General features: G+C 38.7%; 1 protein-coding gene across 5 annotated transcripts in view; it reads left to right on the top strand.

The window, feature by feature from the left end:
- The window catches only part of MYO5A (myosin VA), a 168,658-nt gene extending 144,694 nt beyond the window's left edge, over nucleotides 1-23,964 (top strand). For all 5 annotated transcript variants that reach the window (XM_037502502.2, XM_054701588.1, XM_054701587.1 and 2 more), the window contains 9 exons: nucleotides 286-379; nucleotides 5,668-5,814; nucleotides 7,800-7,954; nucleotides 10,582-10,671; nucleotides 12,396-12,546; nucleotides 14,345-14,627; nucleotides 15,933-16,107; nucleotides 16,669-16,749; nucleotides 17,300-23,964. In XM_037502502.2, coding sequence (XP_037358399.1) covers nucleotides 286-379; nucleotides 5,668-5,814; nucleotides 7,800-7,954; nucleotides 10,582-10,671; nucleotides 12,396-12,546; nucleotides 14,345-14,627; nucleotides 15,933-16,107; nucleotides 16,669-16,749; nucleotides 17,300-17,452 — 1,329 coding nt within the window. In that variant the 3' untranslated portion in view covers nucleotides 17,453-23,964. The remainder of the gene's footprint in view (nucleotides 1-285; nucleotides 380-5,667; nucleotides 5,815-7,799; nucleotides 7,955-10,581; nucleotides 10,672-12,395; nucleotides 12,547-14,344; nucleotides 14,628-15,932; nucleotides 16,108-16,668; nucleotides 16,750-17,299) is intronic.
- Nucleotides 23,965-25,219: the final 1,255 nt, after the last annotated feature.

Raw genomic sequence — 25,219 nt, 5'->3', positions numbered from 1 at the left:
TTTACCCACATGGAGCTTGCTAGAAAAGAGTCCCTGGGGAGCCTGCTATCCATCACACTGTAAAGGACTTTATGGCATTGTTATTTTAACATTTAGCTTTTATTGTAGCCACGTTTCCCCGTGCGTACCAGTTTTAGCCAGGTGGTGGCTCCACCACCGAGCTTTTCTGGAGCTTTTATGTAAAACTAACATTGCTATTTCTGCAATTTTGTGTCTGCTTTCCTTCTGCACATTTTAGAGGGCCTGTTTTGATATTTCTAATATATGTTTCATTTTGATCTGTAGGATTTGATGGAACAACTTGAAAAACAAGATAAGACTGTCCGGAAACTGAAAAAACAACTGAAAGTATTTGCCAAAAAAATTGGTGAACTAGAAGGTATTTAATCATGTTTCTATGACAGTTATTGAATCTTGGTTTTATATTGCTTTACTAGTAACCTAATAGAGGTTTGCATGCAAATATTAGGGACTATAACAAAAAATAACTTTTAGCCAATCTGGCCTCTGGAGTAGAAATTTCCATTGATTGGTAGGAAAATATGTTCTTTTCATGGTAGTAATAATTTACAGAGTGAGCTCATTCATTCAACAAATACCTAATAGCATTCCTCTATATCCCAGACACTGTGCTAGGCAGTATAGCATAGCAGTTAAGAGCATGGCTTCTGGAGTCATGGGTTAAAGTCTTGGGTTAAACTCTGGTTGTTCCACTTTTGGTGTTGGACAAGTCACTGAATCTCAGTATACCTTAGTTTTCCCATCTGTTAAGTGGGAATGAAAATGGTATCGATCTGACAGAGTTTATAGGGATTAAACTCATTAGTAAGTATAATGTTTTTATACTAGTAAATGTCATATATAGCTTAGTTGTATTATTACTGTTATTCTTAATACTGGAGATATTAAGACAAGTAAGACGAAGTCTTTGTCCCCAAAGAACTTACCATCTAATGGAGTGGAAAAAAAAGAGAAGTAAATAAGAAAAAATGAATTATTATAAAGGGAAAATCTCATGATGATAGGAAACCATCTTGAGAAATAATCAAATATCACTTGTTATTATATACAAATGAATTGTTGACTTTGAGCAAAAAACAACCAGTTATTTCACAAAATGAGTTTATTCAGAAACAACAACAAAAAGGCAATTTGGAAAGTATAGTCATGGTGAGAGATGCGTGTCCTTCCCAGAACAAAAACCAGAATGAACTTACTTATATTTAGAGTGACTGCTGTAACAGAGTTCATTGGAGGGGGTGGATTTTGATGTATGGTAACTTTTCATTTGTTGGTTTGTATCTTTTGTGGTTTTCACTGTCATATTTAGTTACTGGCGTTCTCAATTTCCCCTTTTTTCCATAGCTCCCAGCATTATGTCTGACTTATCATTCCATAAATTTTTGTTGGCTGAAGAAATGCAATTTAGGAATTTTTAGAGAACAGTAACAAGGATGTTTATTTTGAAGAAAATAATTTTCCCTTGGATGTACAAATGCTGAAATATTTGTTTAGAAATCAGATCATTTTGTAATCATATTTTACATGTAACCTTTTGGAATTACATGATTTATATGTCACAGTAAAACTTTGAACTTCCCGGGCCTCCCCGGTGGCGCAGCGGTTGAGCGCTGGGTTGCGAAGCTGCGCGCGGCCTCTGCGGCGCCGGTTCGATCCCCGGCTGCTCCCCGGCCACCGGAGGAGGGTCCCACATGGCGCGCAGACCTCTCCTGCCGCCCGCTGCTCCCCTCAGCAGTGTACTTCGGTCCTTCTGCCTGCTCTGCTCCCCGCTCTGGCTCTGGTGAATTCTCTCGCCCTCCCGCGCTTCTGACTGTACCCAGTGCATGTATAAAACAAAACAAACAAACAAACCAGCAAACAAATAAATAAAAGCATGCCTCTATAAAAAAAAAAAAAAAACTTTGAACTTCCCAACCACACACATGGACTATAATATCTGTTGGCAGACCTTTAAAAGCCTTTATTCAGCGAACCTTTCTGCACTTAACTCTGCACTATCATAAGATGGTAACTAGACAGCAGAGTATGCTTGAAGAACTAATTTTAAGGGTATTAATTTGTGAGATTATTTTTTAAATTGCTAGTGGTTCCTTTATCATATGTTAGTAAACACTGATAAATAGAAAAGCCATTTGTTATTTTTAAGTTTTCATCCAGCTGTCTTTGATATGTATATTTTTAATTAGATAGATTAGACTTTTTCAGGGTATTAGCAATTTTAAGACATTATCAATCAGAAATCAACCTCATTCAAGTTGAACTATACTGCCAACTATGTTCTTGATTCTTTAAGTAGCATTTAAGCATTGATAGATTAAACAAAAAGACAGTAACAATATTCTTAAGGATACTTATATTTTGACTTGAAAGGTAAGGGTCTGAAGAATACAATGAAATTAATCTATGTAATTTGGTACTTGCTGAGTATCATATGCCCTCCCCACCCAAATTAGAGAATAAAGAAATGATCCAACACTTTCCCTGTCCTTTATCTCCCCTTATACAAAAAATACTGGCAAACTTGTACAAAAAACATCTTCTAATTACTAAAAGTTTTCTCATATTTTTATTTAAATATAATATACTTAAATCCTTTTGGTTTAAAATAGCAAGACATTTGCCTCCTCCTTTGAGCTACACTTAATTAAGGAAACTTTTCTAGAAGCCAATCAATACTTTTTAAAACACCAACATATATAGATTTTTAGCAGAAATTATGTTGCTAAATGGAGAATGTTTCAAATTTTGATCTGTTTCGTGCTGTATTTTAATCTAGGAGTGGGTGTTGGGTTCTGTCTCAATTTTCAGTCAGGGAATTTAAACCTATAAAATTCTAGAAATCAGTTTCTTTTAAATAGGAGGGGAGGGCCTCCCTGGTGGCACAAGGGGTTAAGATGCAACCAATGAAGCTGTCCACAGCCTCTGTAGCAGAGTTCGATCCCCCGGCCAGCCAGGGAGCAACCCATATTGTGCAGCAGACCTCTCCTGACTTACCTGCTGCTCCCCTCAGTAGTGTACTTCCATCAATCTACCTGTTCTGTTCCCCACTGTTACTGGTGAATCCTCTCACCCATCCCCACACCTCTGGCCTGTACCCCAGCTCTTGTATGTATAAATAAAGAAATAAATCTTTAAAAATAAATAAATAAATAGGAGGGGACAATGAGGCCCCCAAACCATAAGTGACTTCCAAAGTCTCAGCTAATTGGTGGCCAAACTGAGATTAGGGCCCATACCTTCTGAGGGCCAACTTACTTCTCTCCTTGATGTTATATTTCCCAGTAGATTCTCTCTGCCTAAACACAAATTTATTTGAAGGACTCATTTAAACTTGAAATTATCAACTCTTCTGGTACCAAAATGGGAAAAAATAATTTAAAAAAAAAACCTTCTCATTTCTGGGACAAAAATGGTGAGAAATACGTTTCCGTGAAGTAGAAAGAATCAAAAAAGTAGAAAGTAGGAGTTGTTTCAGGTCTTTGTAGAAGGATTTCTATGTTAGGTGGAACTTTGGACTAAATGACCCCCTGGGTCTCCCAGGAGTCTTTGAAAACTGGGGTGGTGTACTGGCTTCTCTCTTTTAGACTTTATGGTTCTCTGTGCTACCTAAGGGTTGACATTTACTGTAATTAATAGGTCATTTGTTAGATGAATCAAGATGATGTAGAGCTGATACCTATATTTCATCTGTAACTTTTTATAAAGACTTAAATCTCTAGGGAGACTTCACGAGCAGAGAAAAACATTTTAATGAGAGTGGCAGAATTTGTCTCTGACATTTTTTTGCAGAACCAAAAATATCTTGGTTAGGTATTTTAAAAAAGAAAAGTGGTTTTCTTTTAAAACATGAAATCCCTTTGTTACAATATTAACTATATTTCATAAATTCCAAGATGCTTATTTTTCTGAAATTAGAATATGTCTTTTATAATTGTTTATGGTTTAGAGTTTAATTGACAGTGTTTTTCCTTCTTTAGTATTATCTAAAATAACTGTATTTCATAATCAGCTGCACCTTAGATATGATGGAATCACTACTTTTAGAACATTCCTTTTGGATTACATGGAGTCTAGAGCTGTACCTTTATTGATAAATTAAACATGTTGAATCCTTTTCCTTCCAGTTTCCCCTCCTAGAAACTGCCTACAGTGATTAGTAACATAGATGGTGAGGATGTTATTATGTATTTTACTTGCAACCTTTGCAACCTGTAAGTGAGCTGTCAAGGCCATTGGGTGCTGATTGCAAGATCCTTGTTGTGTTGTGTTTAAACTGACTCCAGAGATGATTTATGTAAAACTAAATAGTTTGAATCACATATAGCCATACATTTTACAATTAGTCCTGCAGTTTCCAGACTTACTGTGCATATGAAACACTAGATTATGGGAAGTAGCCACACCTTAATTTGTCCATTAGTAATGTAATCACTCTTTAGATACCGTAGTGTTGATGGATGGTGGTGATTTTCAGCCCTGAGAGTTTCGATTGGTGTTTTGCTGCTGCATGAGGTGGACAGGGTGTCACCAGGCTCCTTGCCACATGAGCAAGAGCACTGGCTGGTGTCTCTGTTCCCTGTGGTAACCGCGGCTGTGGAGCTGGCTTTCAAGAACTAACCAGGAAATTGTCCAGAGTGACAGGAGAAGCACTACTGATGCCTTGTTGAGACAGCAACATCAAACTTGCCTAATAAATCTGATCTGCATTTTGTTTGACGATAGTCTCTAACCTGAAATTTAATCTATTCCTAAACAGATTTCTAAGCTGTCTCCTTTTCCTATAGATAAAAGGATTAAAAAAGGCCTACTTACCAGATAGTGATATGATAAACACTAGATATGATAAACACTATCATAACTTGTGTGTTCCCTTACTTCCTTTGCATTTCCCATTCAATTCTCAAATTTGGAGGCTTTTTAAAAACCCATATCATTCTTCTCTAAGTAACTGTTGTTGGTAATAGTGGCCATTTTTAACATCTGAAAGGGTTGTTGACCAGTGGTTTTACTATAATTTGTTGCAACTTCATTGTAAAACTTTCAGGACTTTACTAAAAAGTGAATTTAAAATATTTAGGAAATTTTATTAGAAGTTGTTTTTATCTGTTCATGATTTCTTTGGGAATGAGGGGTGACTAATGTAAAGAAACATGAGTCTACCAACTATCTAGATACGATTTGAACTTTTTGCAGTGATACACTTAAAGTAAATGTTCTTTTCTTTAATGACTATATAGATTCACAGAGCTAGAGATGAGGGACAATCTTTGTTGCCACTGAGTGAATTAAAGTCTATCTTTTTATGATTGGTACCAATTAGTAAACCAGGAAGTTAAGCCACTTTGTTTGGGACAGTTAATATTATTATAAACTAAATCTTTTTCAAAAAAAAAAATCTTAAAGCTTTTGAATCAAGTACAATTCTTTGACGTTGATAATTGCCAAAGTGGCTGTCAGAGTGACATTACCATATAATTTTGCCATCTATCCACCCAATTTTAGTAGAAAAAAGATTTAAAGAGGGGACAATTAAGTGCAAATATGAAAAGTTTCTGTTGCTATAGAGGTCACTTAAAATTATAGGAACATGGAATCCTCTCATCTTTTCTATATAAACCACATTTCTCTTTTTTGCTTCTCCTAAAGTGGGTCAGATGGAGAATATATCTCCAGGACAGATCATTGATGAGCCTATCCGTCCAGTCAACATTCCCAGGAAAGAAAAAGATTTCCAAGGAATGCTGGAATACAAGAAGGAAGATGAGCAAAAACTTGTTAAGAACCTGATTCTGGGCAAGTATTTTCTGCATGACCTAAAATTTCTGGTACATGTGTAGGTGGTAGGAAAGACTGGTCTCTAATTTCTGAAATAGTCAACATCAGTTTCTTCAGTCACTATTGCATACTGAGCATTATACAGTGTGTTATCTGTCAGACTGCGGGACCCTTGTCTCGGATCCACCCAGAAGGATCCTGTAGGGCCAGACCTTGTCAGCCTTGGCTGTATATGGACTAACCTGGGCAGTTGTTGAAAGTAGTGCTGACTAATTAAACCAAATAGGACTGGGTGGCAGAGAGAAGGGGGAGCTTGGTCGTGTCTAATATATATTCTTCTAACCCTTCAAGGGAATCTGAAGTTTAGCTACTGCTATACCATTTAAATTCTATTTAGACCATTTATGTTCCTGAATTTCTTTTTTTCCTTACTTCCCCAGAAAGATATGTGACTAAATAGGTTAAGAACAGCAGTTCAGCAATAAGGAAGAAACAAGAGTTAAGGAAAAGATTCCCACAATGGAAGGAAAACACAAGACAAATAAATTGGGAGTGAAAAAAGCATTTCAGAGCAGCCAAAGGCCCTTAAGACTGTCTATTAGCTGCTTGCTCTGCAAGAGTTTTCAGGAAGGTGGAAATGATTAGGGAAGTCTATACAGTCCATAATTTATGATCTGAAAAAGCAATAACCCTCTCCTATTCAACTTTTGCATAGTTTTTCTCCCCACAGGTGGCAGCAGTGTGATGGGCAGTTATGTGTGATTCAGTGTCCCTAGGGTTGATGGCATTAAACTTAACTACTAAATGTAGTTACAGAGGCGCTTAAGTTTCAATATAATCTTCATTAGCAAAAATATTAAGGAGCCACTGGTTTTTATGCATAGAGTTAATAGTCAATTTAGTAAACACTGTGTGAAAGCCTACCATGTGTTGAGCATTGTCTAGGTACTGGATAATGGACAAAGTGAAGTCCCTATTCTCAGAGAACCTTCTTTTCAGGGTTAGGGTAGAAGGATAAAATAAATATACAATGTGATAAAAAGGATAAAGAGTAAAGGCAGGTATACTAGTTTATATAAAGTTTTCAGGAAGCTTTTCTTTATAGAGTGATTCTTGGACAGAGGCCAAATGCAGTAAGGAAGCTAGTCATACTAATATCTGAGGAAAGAATATTCTGGGGAGAAACCATGAAGTACATAGGCTCTGGGAGGAGAGTACACCTGGCATGCTCAACGAATAGTAAGGAGACCCATTTGGCTGGATTGCAGTAAGCTGGAGAAGGCGAACAAGGACAGACTACACACATTTTATAAATGAAAGAGGAGAAGCTATTTGGAAGACTTTCAGAACAAGATCTGGCATATATTTTCTTGCAGATTACTCTGATGTTGGTGAAAAATCTCCTACTGGGGAGCAAGGGATGAATCAGGGAGATCAGTTTGGAAACTCTCACTATATCCAAGAGAAAGGGGATGGTGGCCTTGAGTTAGTTGGATGCCGGATATATTTTGTTGGTAGAGCCAATTGGATTTGTTTGTGGATTAATTTGTATAATGAGAAAAAGAAAGGAGTCAAAGATGATGCCAACGATTATAACCCAAGAAACCAGAAGACTAAAACTGCCATTTACTGAGACAGGGGTAACCCCTGGAAGACCAGTTCCATAGGGAAGCAAGAGTTTGGTGTGGAATATGTCCAGTTTGATGTTCGTGAGCAAAATGTGAGGAAGGCAGTTGATACACAGGGTAGAATTCAAGGGAAGAGTTAGGACAAGAAACAGATTTGGGAGTTATCGTTGTGTCAGTAGACACCAGAGACTGACTTGTTCCTACCTGCAAGAATTCCTCCACTTACTGAGCTTTTCTATCCTTTTTTTTATATGACCTGTTTACCCTGAATGATTAAACTTTCACAGGAGAACTGTGCTTTTATATTTCACAAAGCATTCCTCATGAAGACTTTCAGTGTTATGTAAGATTATTTTTCCTACTGTCTTTTTTTAGAACTGAAACCACGTGGTGTAGCTGTCAATTTGATTCCAGGGTTACCAGCATATATCCTGTTCATGTGTGTTAGACATGCTGACTACCTGAATGATGATCAGAAAGTAAGGTCATTGCTGACATCAACAATTAACAGCATCAAAAAAGTATTAAAGGTCAGTGTATATTCTCATAGTGAATATTAATGATGATATAATCTACACAGAGGTGCTTTTCCTTCCTTCCTTGGGCTAAGTCACCAGTTCTCTGTTGCAACGTGTCTGTGTGACTTCTTTCAAAACAGGACTCAGGTTGAGTAGTCATCAAAATTAATTTTATGTAATTGTACTTAATTGTGAAGTAAATTAAGTTTACCCAGACAGAAATAGTCTGCATTGGGATCTTAGAACTAAATCAAAAGTATTTAGGAGAGTCCACTTCTATAGAAATATGATGCTATCATTAAAACAGGTATCATATAAATTCAGTAACATGTGGCTCATTCATACAAAAAGGTGTCTGTTAAAATATTGAAATTTTTCCCAACTTTTCTTTCCATTTTCTCATTACCTGAAATACCTGATGACTTGTGAGAAGCAGCACACAGATAGTTGGAAAAGGCAGCAAAATTATATAATAGAGCAAAAAACCCTACATAACTCAGTAATCACTGAGTCACATTGCATAATCCTCCTCTTAACTCTCTAGAAAAAAGAGAACATTATACTTAATTTTAACTCAAGTGTTTCTATGAGGAACTGAGAAAATATGCTCCAGTACTTTGCTTTCTTGTTGTCTAACTTAATGAGAACTTTTATGATAGAGATAAGTAGGTTGTTAGCATGCCCAGAGGACTCTTTCAAATCTAGATGTCTTTTCAAAGCTATTTGTTTTGATTGTGGTAAAAAATATATATATAAAAAACACATTAAATTTGTTATTTAGCTGTTTTTCTTTTTTCAGTCACAATTTTTGTGCAGTTAGTCATCAGCACCATTCATCTCCAGAGCTTTTTCACCTTCCCAGGTTGACACTCTGTACATATTAGACACACCCTCCCTGCAGCCCCTGGTCATGAGCTTTTAACAAATGCTGGTTCTCGGTCCCTGTTGCACAATATGTAGATGCCTTCCACAGTGGTTACTAAAGTGTAGAGTTTCTGAAGATTTTATTTTATATTTTAAAATTAATGAATCGGGCCTCCCCGGTGGCGCAGAGGTTGAGCGCTGGGCTGCGAAGCTGCCTACAGCCTCTAGAGTGCCGGTTTGATCCCCGGCTGCTGGTGAGGGTCCCACATGGCGCGCAGACCTCTCCTGCCACCTGCTGCTCCCCTCAGCAGAGAATTTCTTAGTCAGTCTGTCTGTTCTGTTCCCCGCTGTGGCTCAGGTGAATTCTCTCACCCTCCTGCGCTTCTGACTGTACCCAGTGCTTGTGTAAATAAATAAATAAATCTTTGTTAAAAATAAAACAAAAAAAAACCTCTAAGTTTCTGTGATACAGCTCTATAACCTTTACATTTAGAAAAAATAAAATAAAATTAATGAATATCTCATTTACATGCTACATTGTGAGTAAATATACAAAAGTTTTACTACTTCTTAACACCTACAAAGACGACAAAACCAAATCAGTTTCCTTCTCATATTAAATACAAATGACACTGATCCACATAGACTAATTACTGTACCAGACTGTATAAAAATTAAAGAGAATTTAAATTTAAATTTAATGCCATTTAAAAATTGAATGTACTAGTCTCACTTTCCTGTTTTGAGTTGAAGTGTATTTGTGTTGACACTCTGTTTTGATATAGCAACAGTTGTTTGACATGCCTCAAGCCTAATGAAGAGCCAAACAAATTCCCCTGTTCATAAAGTCTCATATCATTTTTGGTCAAAAATGGACTGCACATGTGACAGTGGTCCTGGTAGGCTACACCATAGAGGCTAGGTGTGCAGTATCTGGACTGTGTGGGTATATGCAACTATACTGTGTGTTATTTGCACAAGGACCTAATGACACATTCCTTAAAACATATCCCTATGGTTAAGTGATTCATACCTGCATCGCTCTGCAAGGACTTCATCTCATTTCTTATTCCATGCTCAGAAATTGTTTTTTCCTGACGAGATTTCTAACCTAATTTGCTTTGCAATATTTGTGATTCCTTCATATGCTTTTAATCCTTTTGATGCCCTTCAACACAAGGAAAGTGAGTTTGGTAATCTGTGGTTTGATGGATTTCTTTTCTGCTTGAAGGGACTGCTAAGCTAACATCAACTAAATGACTGGGCACATCATTTTTTAGAAAGATTTATTTATTTATGCATGCAAGAACTGGTGTATAGGCCAGAGGTGTGGGGGGTGAGAGGATTCACCAGAGACAGAGTGGGGAACAGAACAGGCAGATTGACCAAAGTACACTGCTGAGGGGAGCAGTGGGCACTACAGGAGAGGTCTGCTGCGCCATGTGGGTAGCTCCCTGGCTGGGGATCGAACTCGTGCTGCCGTGGCTGCAAATAGCTTCATAGTTTGCATCTTAACCCCTTACGCCACTTGGGAGGCCTGGCACATCATTTTTTAATGACAAAAAAATGAACGCCAAGCCAAGTAACAACCAAGCAAGAACCCAGATCTTAAAATTTCCTAGCAATTGTGTAAGACTTAACAACTGTAATGTGATTTATTTTTATACTTGTTTATAATGGTAACAGAAAGAAATGGGCCTCCTGGTATCTGCTCTGTTCCTTTCAGGTTGTTACTTCCCTAAGGCAAAAGCTAATTTGGGTTTATTTTCTTTCAGAAAAGAGGTGATGATTTTGAGACTGTTTCCTTCTGGCTCTCTAACACATGCCGATTTTTGCACTGTTTGAAGCAGTACAGTGGAGAAGAGGTGAGAAGATCTTCATTACAAAACCAGCATGCTATACTTTCTCTGGCCTTTTTAAGAAAAATTTTAAAAGTGCGAAATGTTTAACTACATATTAGTTTGAAAACCTCCAGTCAGAGGTGGTTAGGAAGTCCTTAGCTTTATTTGATGCTCATTTTTTACAAAGTAGTGAATTGAGAAGTAGCATAGTTTCTCCCCTTTGAGAGTTTACATTGTGAGAAAGCACAGCAACAATAAAATGTGTATTCAGTGAACCATTACCAACAATCAAGCTTTTTATCAATATGTGAAAGTAGGCTTTAGTGATATTGAACTATTTTTAAAAATTAACCACCATCAACTTGCTATAATACGGACAGGGTAATCAAGATAAACTATGTCTCTTTAGATTTGTCCAAAAATCTCATTTTCTTTCTAGTGATGTATTGTTAGTTGTTCAACAGGCTTCATATTTCAAAACTGTGTAATACTTTAATAATTGCTGGTTATTAAGGGTTGCTTAGTATGTGTCAGGCAGCACTTTCTGTGTATGCTATTTGATTCCTACATCTATTCCTGAGGTAGAACTTACAACCCAGTTTTACACATGAGAAAACTGAAACTCAGTGAATTTCATCAGTTTGCCCATATCCTCTCAGTCATGTGCAGAGCTTGGATTCTGAGTCAGCCCACCTCTGAGAGCCTGTGTCCCTAACCACAACCCTCCAGCCTCCCCATCCTTTGCTAAGAGGAGAGGCAAAGAGGCTGAGCAGTGGCACTTTCTGGGCAGAGTACTGGCCTGGCAAATGATGGAAAGTACAAATGTGAGCAAGCAGGTTCCCTGACAGGACAGAATCCCCCTAAAAGGGCCATTACCTGTCCTGTCAGTCCCCACTTCTAGAGCAGGTCATTAAGTAGATTGTAGGGAGGCAGATGTTTGATTGTGAGCAGGACCCATCAGGTAGGCAGTTACCTCTGTCAGGCAATGTCTGACAAGAGTACCTGCCTGTAAGTTGGTTTCCAATGTAACAAACATACCAGAAGATTCCATTCTAAGCTCTAATACTGAAAATCCTATGTATCAATTGATGCCATGAAATGTAGTAAAGGGAAAAGTTTTATTTGTTCACCTGTCTCTGTAGAAATTAGTCTGTTTTAAGTTTAGTATATCCTTTGGATGTAGTACATAATAAATCCTTGCTTAAAGTCATCGGCAAATTGGAAACCAACTTGAAGTAAGATGATATATAAGAAAAGCAGGTCCTCAAATAACTATTTCATTCAGCGATATCCAGGGTTTTTTTTTCTCATCCATGTTATAATGAGATGACATTGAATGAAATAGAGTTATTCAGGATCTGCTGTATTTATAAATAGGCCTTTTAAAGAACTAAAGTTAAGAAGCTAATACTTTAGGTACTTCAGTGTTTGGTAGTAAACCACCTGCTTCGTAAAAGAAAATATTGATTTTTTTTTCCAGATTGTTTCTCCATCTTGTTTCACTGACATTGCTATTGGAAAGACCTAAATGCTAGGTTGCCAAGTTTAGGTAATAATCAAAAGCTAGTAAGAAGTCAAAGGGGGATGTGATGGAAGCAAACACACAGTATTTGAGAATGATTATTACACTTGCATTTATCTATGGGATGGATGGAAATTCTTCAAAGAGGAAGTATGAAGATGTTGATTAAAAAAGATAAAAGTCATTTTATTTCATGTGTATTGTTACCTTTGTGTTATGCTTGTAGGGCTTTATGAAGCACAACACATCTCGCCAGAATGAACATTGCCTCACCAATTTTGACCTGGCTGAGTACCGGCAGGTGCTGAGTGACTTAGCCATTCAGATCTACCAGCAACTCGTGCGGGTGTTGGAGAACATCCTTCAGCCTATGATCGGTAAGCCTGTGATTGCCAGCAGTTGGGTCTCTACCACACATGCTTACCAGTGGATGACCTTGAACGGCACATGTTTGGAGGAATGTACTTATACAGAAAACATAAAGTAGTAAGAGTCAGCCCTAAAATTAATGGAGACATCTCAGAACATGGTATGTTAGCCATGACCAACTGGGACACATCAAAATCACTGTTTCCACATCATCAAAAGGGAAGTATCTAGTTTTTCTTCCCAGAGTGTGCTGTGCCTCTCCAATACATTGGCCTGTGCTTTATGCCCAGCAATGGGACTCATACCCAGTACAGTTTTCACAAATGCTTTAAATTTCAGTCTAGGACACTACTACACAGGGCTTCCTAGGTACCCATCTAAAACTAAGGCAGCTGGGAGGATTGCACTTTGCCTGAAAGGCTACAGTAGAGAGTCTGGGCAACAGGAACAGGTCACAGACACTCTATGCTGAGTTGTACATCTCTTGGTCCCCATAGAATTGTTAAAAGCAAATTGGTTTAAAGTAGCAGTTTCTTTTGGACAGGCAACTGTGTAAATGTGTGTTTCTAAATGTGTATATTTATATATGTAAGTGTGTATACACTTATTCTGGGTGTTCACATACTGTAGTTTTTTTCCTTTGGAATATGTACAATGGGTTAGATAGGAATTAGGAAGCCAGTACTCATTGCTGGACTGCTAATTTTGAAAGCATTGAATTAAAAAATATTAGTTATCAAACTATTATCTTTAGGCAAATTATGAGCACACTCTTAAGACTGTTCCCAGCTATCCTTTCTTTCCTCATCCATGTGTTTTCCACATTTCCACAACTTCTTCATTCCCTTCTATGTGCTCATAGTATTCCAGTTTTTCTTGAGGCCCACAGTTAACCAAATAGAAACATAAAAGGAGATCATGAATTAAAAGCAACTTAGGTTAATGAAAATGCAAGCAGTAACACAGATTCAAAGAATGTTAGCCTCAGCCAATTTTTCTTCTACTCTGCCAGTTTTTATTGGCTAAACAAGTTCACCACTAGAATGTCCCATAATAAACCACTATCCTATCTCTTAGCAGTTTAACATTACGTCAGTATGACGTTCTATGAAAGTCACATGTAGCACTAGCATATGTAAAAATGAATCAGGCACAGCTTCTCTAGGGGCTCCCAGTACAGGAAGTCGGCATCCCAAATCCATGCGCAGGCCAAATACTGTGTGACAGTACAGTAGAGGGAGTTACTGTGCCCCAGAGAAGAGGCTAGCCCCTCATTCACCCTGCTGTTGTGGGAAGGTCAGGGCAAGGCAGATCCAGCTCTCCAGCCCCACAATATTGCACAAATTCCACCTCCCCAAGTCTTTTCCAGGTTCACTGCCCACTCCTGCCTTTCTTGTCTCATGAGTTGTTTGCCTCTGGGGCTCAGCTATCACTGGAGAATGCCTCTCTTCTCCATACCTGTTACCTCTCTCTTAGAAACCCTCAAGATAGCACACACTTATACTATTACAAGGCCACTTCTTCATATTTTAGAAAATATACCATTAGGATTTCTTATTTTTGCATTTAAAAATTATTCATTAAAATTTAAAATCCAGAAGTCTTTCGTGTGTGTGAAGTTCTTTTTCACTCTATTATGATGCTCAGATCATTTTCCTAAAGAGAGAGAGAGAGAGAGAGTGTGTGTGTGTGTATGTGTGCATGTGCCCACATGTGCGTGTGCACTTGTGTGCACGTGCCCACAGGCACACATGAAACAGGATTCCTTCCAGATCCTCTCTTCTAACACTTGAACTATTCCTGCAGTCTCTGGCATGCTGGAGCATGAAACCATTCAGGGTGTATCCGGGGTGAAACCGACAGGGCTGAGAAAACGAACCTCCAGCATCGCTGATGAGGGCACCTACACACTGGACTCCATCCTCCGGCAGCTCAACTCCTTCCACTCAGTCATGTGTCAGCACGGCATGGATCCCGAACTCATCAAGCAGGTGGTCAAGCAGATGTTCTACATTGTGGGGGCCATCACCCTGAACAACCTCCTCCTGCGGAAAGACATGTGCTCCTGGAGTAAAGGCATGCAGATTCGGTGAGCAAATGCCAACACCTGTCTTGGTCTCTTCTCATTGCACAACAGGCCTACCAGGGTACAGAGAGCTGACAGCTTGCTTGAGGCTGCCGTTGAGCTGTTTTGAGGGAGAGATGGAAAAAAATACATAAAAATGAGATAGTTGCTTCCTCTCCTTTTGTGTGTGTTTTAATTGTACAATAACAAAATATCAAAACAATTAGGAAAAGATTTGTAATGCTTGACTGTTGGAAATTTATTTTGATAAAATACCTTTTGGTACCTATGGTAACAAAAACATGTCTAAGAGATCTTTTACTAAACTCAAAATATGCCACTTTATATTTTAAGAAAAGCTGCACACAATTTTATACCCAACTACTCTCCAGCATAACCTCATTATCATAATAGAATTGACTTTTTTGCAAATAATAAATTTTAAAACAGCTAGATTATTCACCAAGAGGGAAGAAAAGGTTTTCTCTTACAGAAGTCTTTGGTTATTCAATCTCAGAAAACCTCAGCATTCCTTTTGCGTTTTCCACTCTGGCCCACATCTATTGAGGTTAACATTAAGAAGATAATACTTTCCACTCGATAGTAGAATTTCGTTCAGGTGAAGCACCTGTCATCATATATTGCCTCTGACTTGCCTGATCACTAAATTCTGATTGTATAACCATTTACCTTGTTTTAGTTTGAGAGCCACTGTCACTTGGTTGGTTACCTGTTGAAGCCTCAGCCTCTGTGCTGGCTGTCTGCATATTTGGGGTCTTTATCTTCTCATTGCCCTCACTTGCCCATCTCCCCTTCCATCCCCGAGCTTCCCGGGGCCACTGTCTTCATCCTCCAGGTGCCTCCGGAAGAGGACTGAAGCACAGAGTCAATATAAGAGGATTTTGTTCTTCAGTGCACTCACTTGAGGGAGAGGGAGTACCTAAAGGATTATAAATTCTTACTTTGAAAGTTGCAGTTTGTAAGAGAAGCTAGAAAGTATTTTTCTGAGGTGTTTAGAGTTTAGTAAGGACACAGCCAGGTTATGTGTTTTATTTAATTTTTTAGCAACGTTTGCTATAATGGCTGCATTTCTATATTCCATTAAAGGGAATTATATTCTCTTGTCATCTGCTCTTCTTACATAATTATGATTATAAACCTCATGACTACTGAGAAAATTTCAAGCATAGCTAATATTTAAGAAAATTGAACAAAAATGCTACCTGTCATTTTAACTGAAATTCCTGACAAAGTCTCATGCAAAAAAATGAAGGCGTTTACAAAAACATTCAGCAAATTTGCATTCTCTTACTCTTTTCTTTGGTGCAGGTACAATGTCAGCCAGCTGGAGGAATGGCTGCGTGACAAGAATCTCATGAACAGTGGTGCAAAAGAGACCCTGGAGCCTCTCATCCAGGCTGCTCAGCTTTTGCAAGTGAAAAAGAAAACAGACGATGATGCGGAAGCTATCTGCTCCATGTGCAATGCTTTGACCACTGCCCAGGTAAAGCGACTTCCCTGTATTAAATTTTTTAAAAAGATTTATTTAGTTATGCATACAAGAGCTGGGGTACAGGCCAGAGATGCAGGGGGTGAGAGGATTCACCAAAGACAGAGTGGGGAACAGAACAGGCAGATCTACTGAAATACACTGCTGAGGGGAGCAGTGGGCGAGTCAGGAGAGGTCTGCTGTGCCATGTGGGTAGCTCCCTGGCCTGCCAGGGATCGAACTCATGCGGCAGAGGCTGTGGATAGCTTCTTAGTGTGGTGCTTAGCCCCTTGCGCCACCAGGGAGGCGCCATATATTGAAATAATTTAAGGGTGATACTAAAGGAAATTCAGAAGTCACCTCCCTGTTGCTTTGATCTCTGGGCTAACTTCATTTGGGTCACCAAGGATACACATCTGTATAGATCTTGAAGAAAGGAGATGATTCGCAGAAAGTAGGACATTTCAGTGAATAGAATTGAAGATTGTACATAAAGATCCTTTAGTTTTCAGGATCATAGGTGCCCAGTGTGTATGTGATAATATACTGAAACTTTGATGATTTCATTTCCCACAGATTGTCAAGGTGTTGAATTTGTATACTCCAGTGAATGAATTTGAAGAAAGAGTCTCTGTATCATTTATTCGTACCATACAGGTAAAAAATCTTCCAGGCTTTCTTTTTAACTCACCAACACAATCTTATTTTATGGTTTATGGAAGGGTGCTATGTTTTTTAATTACCTTTTTTTTTTTTAAGATTTTATTTATTTATATAAGAACTGGGGTACAGGTCAGAGGTGCGGGAGGGTGAGAGAATTCACCAGAGAGCGCGGTGAGCAGAACAGGAAGTTGGACCGAAGGACACTGCCGAGGGGAGCAGCAGGCGAGGCAGGAGAGGCCTGCCACGCCATGTGGGTTTGTCCCTGGCTGGCCAGGAATCGAACCCACGCTGCAGAGGCTGTGGACAGCTTCACAGCCCAGCGCTTAACCCGCTGCACTACCAGGGAGGCCCTAATTACCTTTTTTCTTAGTTCTGTAGTGCATTAACTTTCTTGATAATTGTTTATTAGAAAAATGAAGTGACTTTGAAACAAATAGCCTTTATTAGTTGAAGATGTTTTGGTAGAATATTTGGCAGAAAAATATCTTTGTAAGATTTAAAGAACTGATGCTTTGTTTTTTTGTTTTTGTTTGTTTAATCTCAGATGCGCTTACGAGACAGGAAAGACTCGCCTCAGCTGCTCATGGATGCTAAACACATCTTCCCTGTCACCTTCCCCTTTAACCCATCCTCCCTCGCACTAGAAACCATCCAGATTCCAGCCAGCCTGGGTCTGGGATTCATAGCACGGGTCTGAAAGTGATGTCCAGGCAAACATTGACAATACATTTCTTGCCTGAAATAAGGACCCTTTCTTTCCAGTGAGCTACTGAAAACACATCTTTAAAGAAAAAGTACTGATTACCTCCTGGACAAGAGGTTATTAACTGGAAATCTCCCTAGAATACTTTCATCACCATGGAAAGAAAGATAGGCTCCTCTGTGCTGCGTTCCCTGTACGCTCATCCTCGATCAGTTAGAGATCTTGAGTTTACATGCAGGTGAATGATGGAAGGGTGGAAGGAAGGAAGAGGGGGAAAAAAATGTGTCTTCAGCTGCCAGCATTTATTTTGAATCCCTAGCACCATATTTAAGTAGTATAGGAACCATCAAGTCCAGATATGAGCTGTTGTTAGGTAGGCACCAACAAAGAACCTCCACTGCACTAGCCTGAAGAGTTGAAAAGTTACCATGGAATACGTATCACATCAGTTTAGGAATCAGTTATGTTGATATTTTCAAACTGGATCAAAGAAATAAACTGGCAATATATAAAGTAATTGGTTAAATAATTTTCTTACATGTGTCACTATGATATAGAGATAATAAGAGAATGTCAGTATGCTGTATAGTGTAGAAGTCTGTACTGTAGTTTACTGCACATTTTAAATTGCTGCTACATACTGTGTTCTTTAAAATGTAAGCGATATTCTTATTAGGCTTTACTACAGTAAGCTTCTCTTTATCAACTCTGTTTACAATTCAGAACATCACAGTTTTAACTGGATTATGTGCAAATATCTACAGATTCACCTGCACAAGTGTAGCAAACACTGCAAAGTCATGTAGTAATATGACAGAATGCCCGAGAGGGGTAGGATTAGACAGAGTGGCTATTGTTGATGTCATTATTTATTCGGGATGTATTACATTGATGTGTTCATTAATTTTCCCTGGGTGGATAGCACATCAGGGGTACAGTGTTCTGTGACATGACTTACTTTGGGTTATGAGAGCTGATTCCTGCAGTGCGTATTTTCAGTGTTGACAGGTTTTCTTTCATCATTTTAATTTATTAAGAATAATTCTCAGTCACTATCTAGAAAGAATTGTCAGAAAATTCATGATTCAGGTCTAGAAACCTTGATTATCCTATAAATTATGCAAAAGAAAGTATACAATAAATATTTAATTATGAAATTTTTTGGCTTTGCAACTTCTACAAATATCAGTACCACTAGATGCTTTAAAAAGCAACATATTAGAAATACTTTAGGAATTATATAGGAAATAGAAGATTGCTGAATTTTACTAAGGATTTGGTTCCTTAAGGTATAGAATATATGTTTCCATTCTGAAATTTTAATTTAACATGTTCTCCATTTTTTGGAAATCTTATACGATAAATCTTTCAGGTTGTACAAAAGAAAATTCTTAGATTTCATTAGAAATTCCAGTTCTGAATTGCAATCATAGATTTATATCATTTAATTGTTAGATGGTCTATTAAAAATGACATTTTATTAAAATATGTGCAATATTATTAATGGAAGTCAGTTTATCAGTGATAAAGATCATTATTAAAAGATACTGTGCTAACTTATTTGAGCTTCAAATTCCTCGTTTATACTAGAAGAGGGTTGAACAACTGATCCTCAAGGTCCCTTCCACCTCTGAAATTCTCTCCTCTCGGTACTTGGATCCTAGAGAAATAAGCTACAGTTTTTCAGTAAGTTCAGCCTCTGATTGAACGACCAGTGTTTTCTGCGCATTAATTTTGAGGGATTAATAAAATGTAAAATCACAAATTTGTGTCCTTATAACCTTTCTTAAATGTACATGCTTTTAGAAAGTTAATTAGTTTAGGTAACTTTTATCACATACTGCTGTATTCAATTTGGATACATTTATTTGCAAAATCAACCAGAAACACTACTAATTCAGATTCAGTTTGCCCTGGCTGTCAATGTGGTTTTCAATGAACAATGAACTCTATAACCATTTTGATTAGCACTGAATGTGTCAGCGTCCAAGAGCCTAGGTGGAACTCAGGTAGGGGAGAGGATTTTTAAAAGGTCACCGTGGTGTACCTCAGACCTCGAAATACGTCCAGACCCTCCCCAGCCTAGTCCTGTGTAGCATGTCCCATGCACCTCCTGAATCTTCTCCAGTCCTTAAGATCATACTATAGCTACTACGGCCATCACAGTCCTTCATCTTACCCCAAATGCTTCGGATCCTGAAGCATCTCAGCTGGGCCCTGGCCCTCTCCTTTGTCTTCTCTTCTGCTATAAAGCGTTGGAGCCTTTGGCCCCCGGCTGCAGCTGGGCTCCCACCACCACACATGCAGTCTCTCCTGTTCCAGTGATGGCCACATAGAGCTTCTGCTCTTCCAGGCCTCCAACTTCTTCCAAAGCCTACAGAACCCCAGGTGGGGATGTGAAGTAACTTCGTGCAGTGAAGTCATCTTTAGTCATAATTAGAATACTTTACAACCAGGGAACCCCAGACGTGTTGAATGACTGTGTACTCTATGTACACAACACTATTCTGCTGATTGTGGGTATTCTTTCACCATCCTGAGGACTGCTCACCCCCTTTTGTCCATTCACATTTTCTCACCCAGTTTCGGAACCTCCACCAGGCTTCCATCTGCCCGTTTGCTTACTCTTCCCCTCCCCTCAGCTGAATCATCAATACCCACCCCCTGCCACTGTGCATTGAAGGCAGCGGGCAGAGTCACCCATGGGCTCCCCTCCTCCCGTGCCTGCTGGCTTAACCTCAGGCCAATCTTGGCACAAGCTCTTGATCCCACTTCTTTGCTATACATTCTTCAACATTATCAGCTGAAAAATGAGAAGCAGTTTCTCTCCTTCCAGCTTTTCTTAGGCTAAGGCTTTGGTTTGCCTGAGAGGAATTTATCAAGAAGGGGAAAGATGAGTAGATGATCCCTTTGGAAGTTTTAGAAATTCCCCATGTGACTGACACTTCTTTCATCAAGTACAAAGGTACAAAAATATATCATCCAAGGTCAACTTATAGGAGATTTGTAGATTTGGGGCAGTTTGTAAAATTTATTTTGAAGGATAGGCTTCCCCAAGATGTTCAGAACTAGCTTCCCCCAGACATGCCACTTTGCATGTGGATTATTTTGAGTTGAGGTCAGTTGAGGCCCTGCAGACTCATGAGAAACTTCTACCACCCTTTTAGCTGTTTCTAAAAGAGTGAAAATTGGGGTCTTACCCAGAATTAGGATTATTGCCAAAACCAACCTTTCTATCTGAAAAACCTAGGTTTATGGCAGGGCAAACATTAACCATACAGCATCTGCTCTTCAGCCTATAAATCAGCCTCTTCTCATCTTGTGAGTCCCCGCCTTGAAGCCTCAGACTTCATTCCTCAGCTCAGGATAAGTACCCCATTTCACCTCATTGTCTGTGGAATCCACATATCTCTGTAGAGTCCCCATATGGATAGAATTACTTTTTTACTCCTAATATATCTGATAATCATTTAATTATTCAACCAGCCTGAGAAGAACACAGAAAGGTAGAGGGAAATTTCCCTTCCGAACAGCCAGTTTCCTTTATTTCAACGGAAAATTGAGAGTTGGCTCTTCCTGGGTGAGTAGTTACGTGTAATATAGATGAAATCTTTAAATAGCAGTGGGAGAGCCTATGAAAATACTTTATTTATTAGAATTTTAGTGGGGTGATTGTTGTGAGAAATTGTTTTCCTGGTAACCCTAGGTAAGGGGGCAGGTACTTGCCACCATCCTGCAAAGCCCTCAGACAATGTTCTCTCTCTTTCTCTCTCTCTCTCTCTCTCTCTTGTTTCCCACACTTCTCCCTCTTCTTTTTCTTTCTCTTCCTCTTTCACAGTCTCTCTCTCTCTCTCACACACACACACACACACACACACACACACACACACACACACACACACACACACCCTTATTCTAAGAGTTAACCAGGAGTTTGTTCAGGATAAAACAGAATATAAAAATTAGTTGTGACCCTTAAATTTTCCTGTTGAAAGTAGTGCAGAACCAGTGCTTTGTATCTAGCTATGTTTTACTTCAGTGTGCTTTCTCTGTGTTACCTCATTTTATCCTCACAGCAGTACTGATAGAAAGAGTAGACACTACAATCATTTGCTGATGGTAATTTGAGAGAGGGTTAAGGTTAGGGTCTTGCCTGAGGCTGCACAGCCCTCAGCCTGCAGTTGCTTCCCCAGGAGCAACAGTTGCCATGTGGGCAGAAGGGAGGCAGGAAAAGTAAAAAGTTGTGAGGTCACATCCTGTTCCTCCTGGTACCCATGGATGGCACAGGGTCAGCAAGAGGCGCTCTTTCTCCTTAGAGTTAGCAACTGGCATAGGGTACTGAGCAAGCTAAGTACCAAGTTCTTTGTGCTAGTGAGAAGCACCCAGAGCCTGGCGGTTTTCTTTATAGTTACTGCTATAACTAGGTTTGACTTATGTAACGAATCACTGCTCCCTTAGAGGATGCAGCACTCTTATGTTTAGATAACTAGTTAGTAGCAGGCTGTCTTAACCGGATGGGAAGCAGTAAAAACTTCCCAGAAGGGAAGAGAAAGGCCACTCTCAACACACACACCCCTCAGAGTTGCTGTTAGAGCGGCCAGGTGGGCTGTGCAGCCTGTAGAGAACCTGAGGCTGCAGGCCAGGCCTCACGTGCTCAGACACAGGCCCTCCTCCCCAGTTTAGGTCCTCAGCACAGAGTAGCCAGGCCCCTGGGTACGCCTGAGAGCTGGCCCCTGGGGCAGGGCACATACAAGTCAGTGTGTGTTTGACATTACAGTGCGTGCATGCTACTGTTTACTTTGGAGCTAGGAGGTGTGCTGTGTGCATGCCCGTTAGAGAGGCTCTGTGTGTGTCTGTGTCTCTGTTCATGGATAAGTGCATTGTAATTTGTTCTCAGGCTGTACTGTGAGGGCCGCCTTAACCCCTGCTCCCTTACCCCCTAAGAGCTGCCTTAAGTTCTCTGGAACTTTTCCTCATAAGGGGATATCTTGCCTGGAGAGGATATCTTGCCCGGTTTCTCAAGGTTTTGTGAGGGTTTTGGTTGGGTGTGGCCTCCAACCACTAATTCCTTTCCTCCTTCATGCATGATGACCCTTCCCCATACCCCTTACTTACCTTCCTCTCCTTTCAGTTATTTCCAAAGAGGTATTAGAACTCCAGGGCAGCAACAAATTTCAGAACCAATGAAATGTGGGCTTTGAGAGTGTTCCTGGGTTTTGGGGGCTCTGTGTCACAGGTAAGAAAATGAACATATGGAAGAAAAATATAAAGATAAGTTAGATTCTAAGTAATACTTCTATGGCTTGATTTTCACTGACCTTTTCTTATAAAGGAAACAACTGTAAACCTTTCCTAGACATTCTTTTAAAATAATTTTAACGCTGTACTATAAAAGTTGAGCAAAACCAGGAAAGAGTGCTATGAATTCTAATCCTTTGTGTTTCCCTGAATTAAACAAATCAATCTGGAATTAGAGTAGGTCTCTTGATAGATCAGGAACTGAAAAGTACTATGTAAAATATCTGCCAAAATGCATTTTATACATTTTTTTATTTTATAATTTGGTCTAGCTAAAATATTAATTAGCTTAACTTATTGGGTGTTATTAGATTTATAAATGTCTGGAAATAACTAGCATTCCTTGCTATTGTGAGATTGCTTGAAATATTTGAAAGAAAAAAATTTTAGTTGAAATTTATGTAGATTCATTGCTTGGTAGGTCAGTAAATTTTCATGCATTTTTTAGAGTAAATAGTTTCAGATATATTGTTACCATCTGTTACAAAGTTTTAGTCTACATTTCAGGCTGTCTGAATCACTTGAGCCATTTAATTTTTCCAACAAATGGTGAATTTCCCCCTTAAATGTGGACATGTATGTTGTAATTTATGATTCTTAGTTGTGTGTTTTTGTGGAATCCTGAAGTAACAAAGACCTTTTTCTGCTCTTGGAAAATTTAAATTGCTCTGCCCGCATTGCACAGAAATGAACTCATACATTTAACATATGTATTTTAATTATTAACTTTAACTGTTAATTTACTGTGAAATGATTATGCCTTTTAATGACAATTAAATGGGAAATGGTAGCTTTTCAAGTATCTTCCATTTTAGGATCTGGAAAAGGAATTCTACTTTGATCTACACAGAAAAACAGGATATATTTTGAAAAGTTCTTAGATGGAATATACTTATCCATTAAAAAGGAGGCAGAAGTACTGAGAAGTTAAAGGCATAATCAATGAACTCTAATTTTAAACTAAACCCCATACCATCATATCACACATGGAAATTTTAAAAATAAGTTACTGATTCACCTCATATCTACAAAAAACTTTGAAACATGGATTTTCACTAGATATCACTTAGTGCTAAGATGAAAACCAAAACAATATCAGATTGGCATTTATGCTCCAAAAATGTAGTTGTTTAATGTTGTACTTAGTAAATGTGTGTCATTGATGCTGTATTCTCCTAGCTACTATAGAAAATTGTTCAAATAAAGATCTGGATATATAAATAATTTTTGTTAATGTCTTATAACTAAACTCGCTGCACAGAAGATGAAATATACACCAACATGGGCAATACTCTGGGTTATAAAATAGATCTTTACAATTTAAAAGAATAGAAATCATATATGTTCTCAGAAAATAGATATCAACTAGGGCCTCCCTGGTGGCACAAGGGGTTGAGACACAACCTATGAAGCTATCCGCAGCCACTGCAGCACGAGTTTGATCCCCCGGGCAGGGAGATACCCACATGGTGCAGCAGACCTCTCCTGACTCGCCCCCTGCTCCCCCCAGCAGTGTATTTCAGTAGATCTGCCTGTTCTACTCCTCACTCTATCTCTGGTGAAGGCTCTTACCCTCCCCCCCCCCACACACACACACCTCTGGCCTGCAACCCAGCTCTTGTATGCATAAATAAATATTTTAAAAAATAGATTTCAACTGGAAAACTGGTGACAGAAAAAGAGCTGGAAAAAAACAAACTACGGTATGATTAAACAATGTATTTCTAAATAACACATGGGTCAAAGAAGTCTCAATAGAAATTTTAAAACATTTTGAAATAAATGAAAATAAATTTGTGGTGAAAACAGTACTTAGAAGGAAATTTATAGCATTGAATACTTTATTAGAAAAAAAGAAAGACCTAAAATCTTTCATTCAAACTTCCACTTTAGGAAAATAAAGAAGACAAAATTATATGAAAAGCAGAAGAAAAAGAATAATAATGGTGCATAAATTAATGAAATTTAGGACAAGAAATCATTAAAGAAAAATCAGTGAAATCAAACACTTGTTCTTGGAGAAGATCAATAAAATTGATAAGCTTCTAGCCAGACTATGAGAAACGATGACATAGTGAGTTAGCTGTTGCACAGAGCTGGGAGGAGTGGGTGTAGTGTGGGGATAGGGTGGAATAACCAAACGGTGTGGCATTTCACTCTGAGATCATAAAAATGCTTTTAAATTGTGATACTATATCTATGGTATAAGAATTATATCTCCATTTGCTGCGGACCAGCACAGCAGTAGACGATGAGGCCACCTCAGGGTTGAGAGAAGCGTGCAGGGTGGTCAGGGCATCGGTGAAAGAAATGACAAACAGACACACTTCAAGAGTGAAAATCTGAGTGTAATTTTATTTGAGTTGGTGACCAGTATATATATGTTTTCTAAAAGCATAGGAATGGCGAACATCAGTGAAGAAATCAGCTTGCTTATAGGTTTAGCTTATCATTGACAGGGCA

This window comes from Talpa occidentalis, unplaced genomic scaffold (assembly GCF_014898055.3).
Source record: "Talpa occidentalis isolate TD23 unplaced genomic scaffold, MPIMG_talOcc4v2.1 talOcc4.11, whole genome shotgun sequence".
NCBI lineage: Eukaryota > Metazoa > Chordata > Mammalia > Eulipotyphla > Talpidae > Talpa > Talpa occidentalis.
Note: the sequence above shows the minus strand (reverse complement) of the source record. Positions and strands in the feature narration are given on the sequence as shown.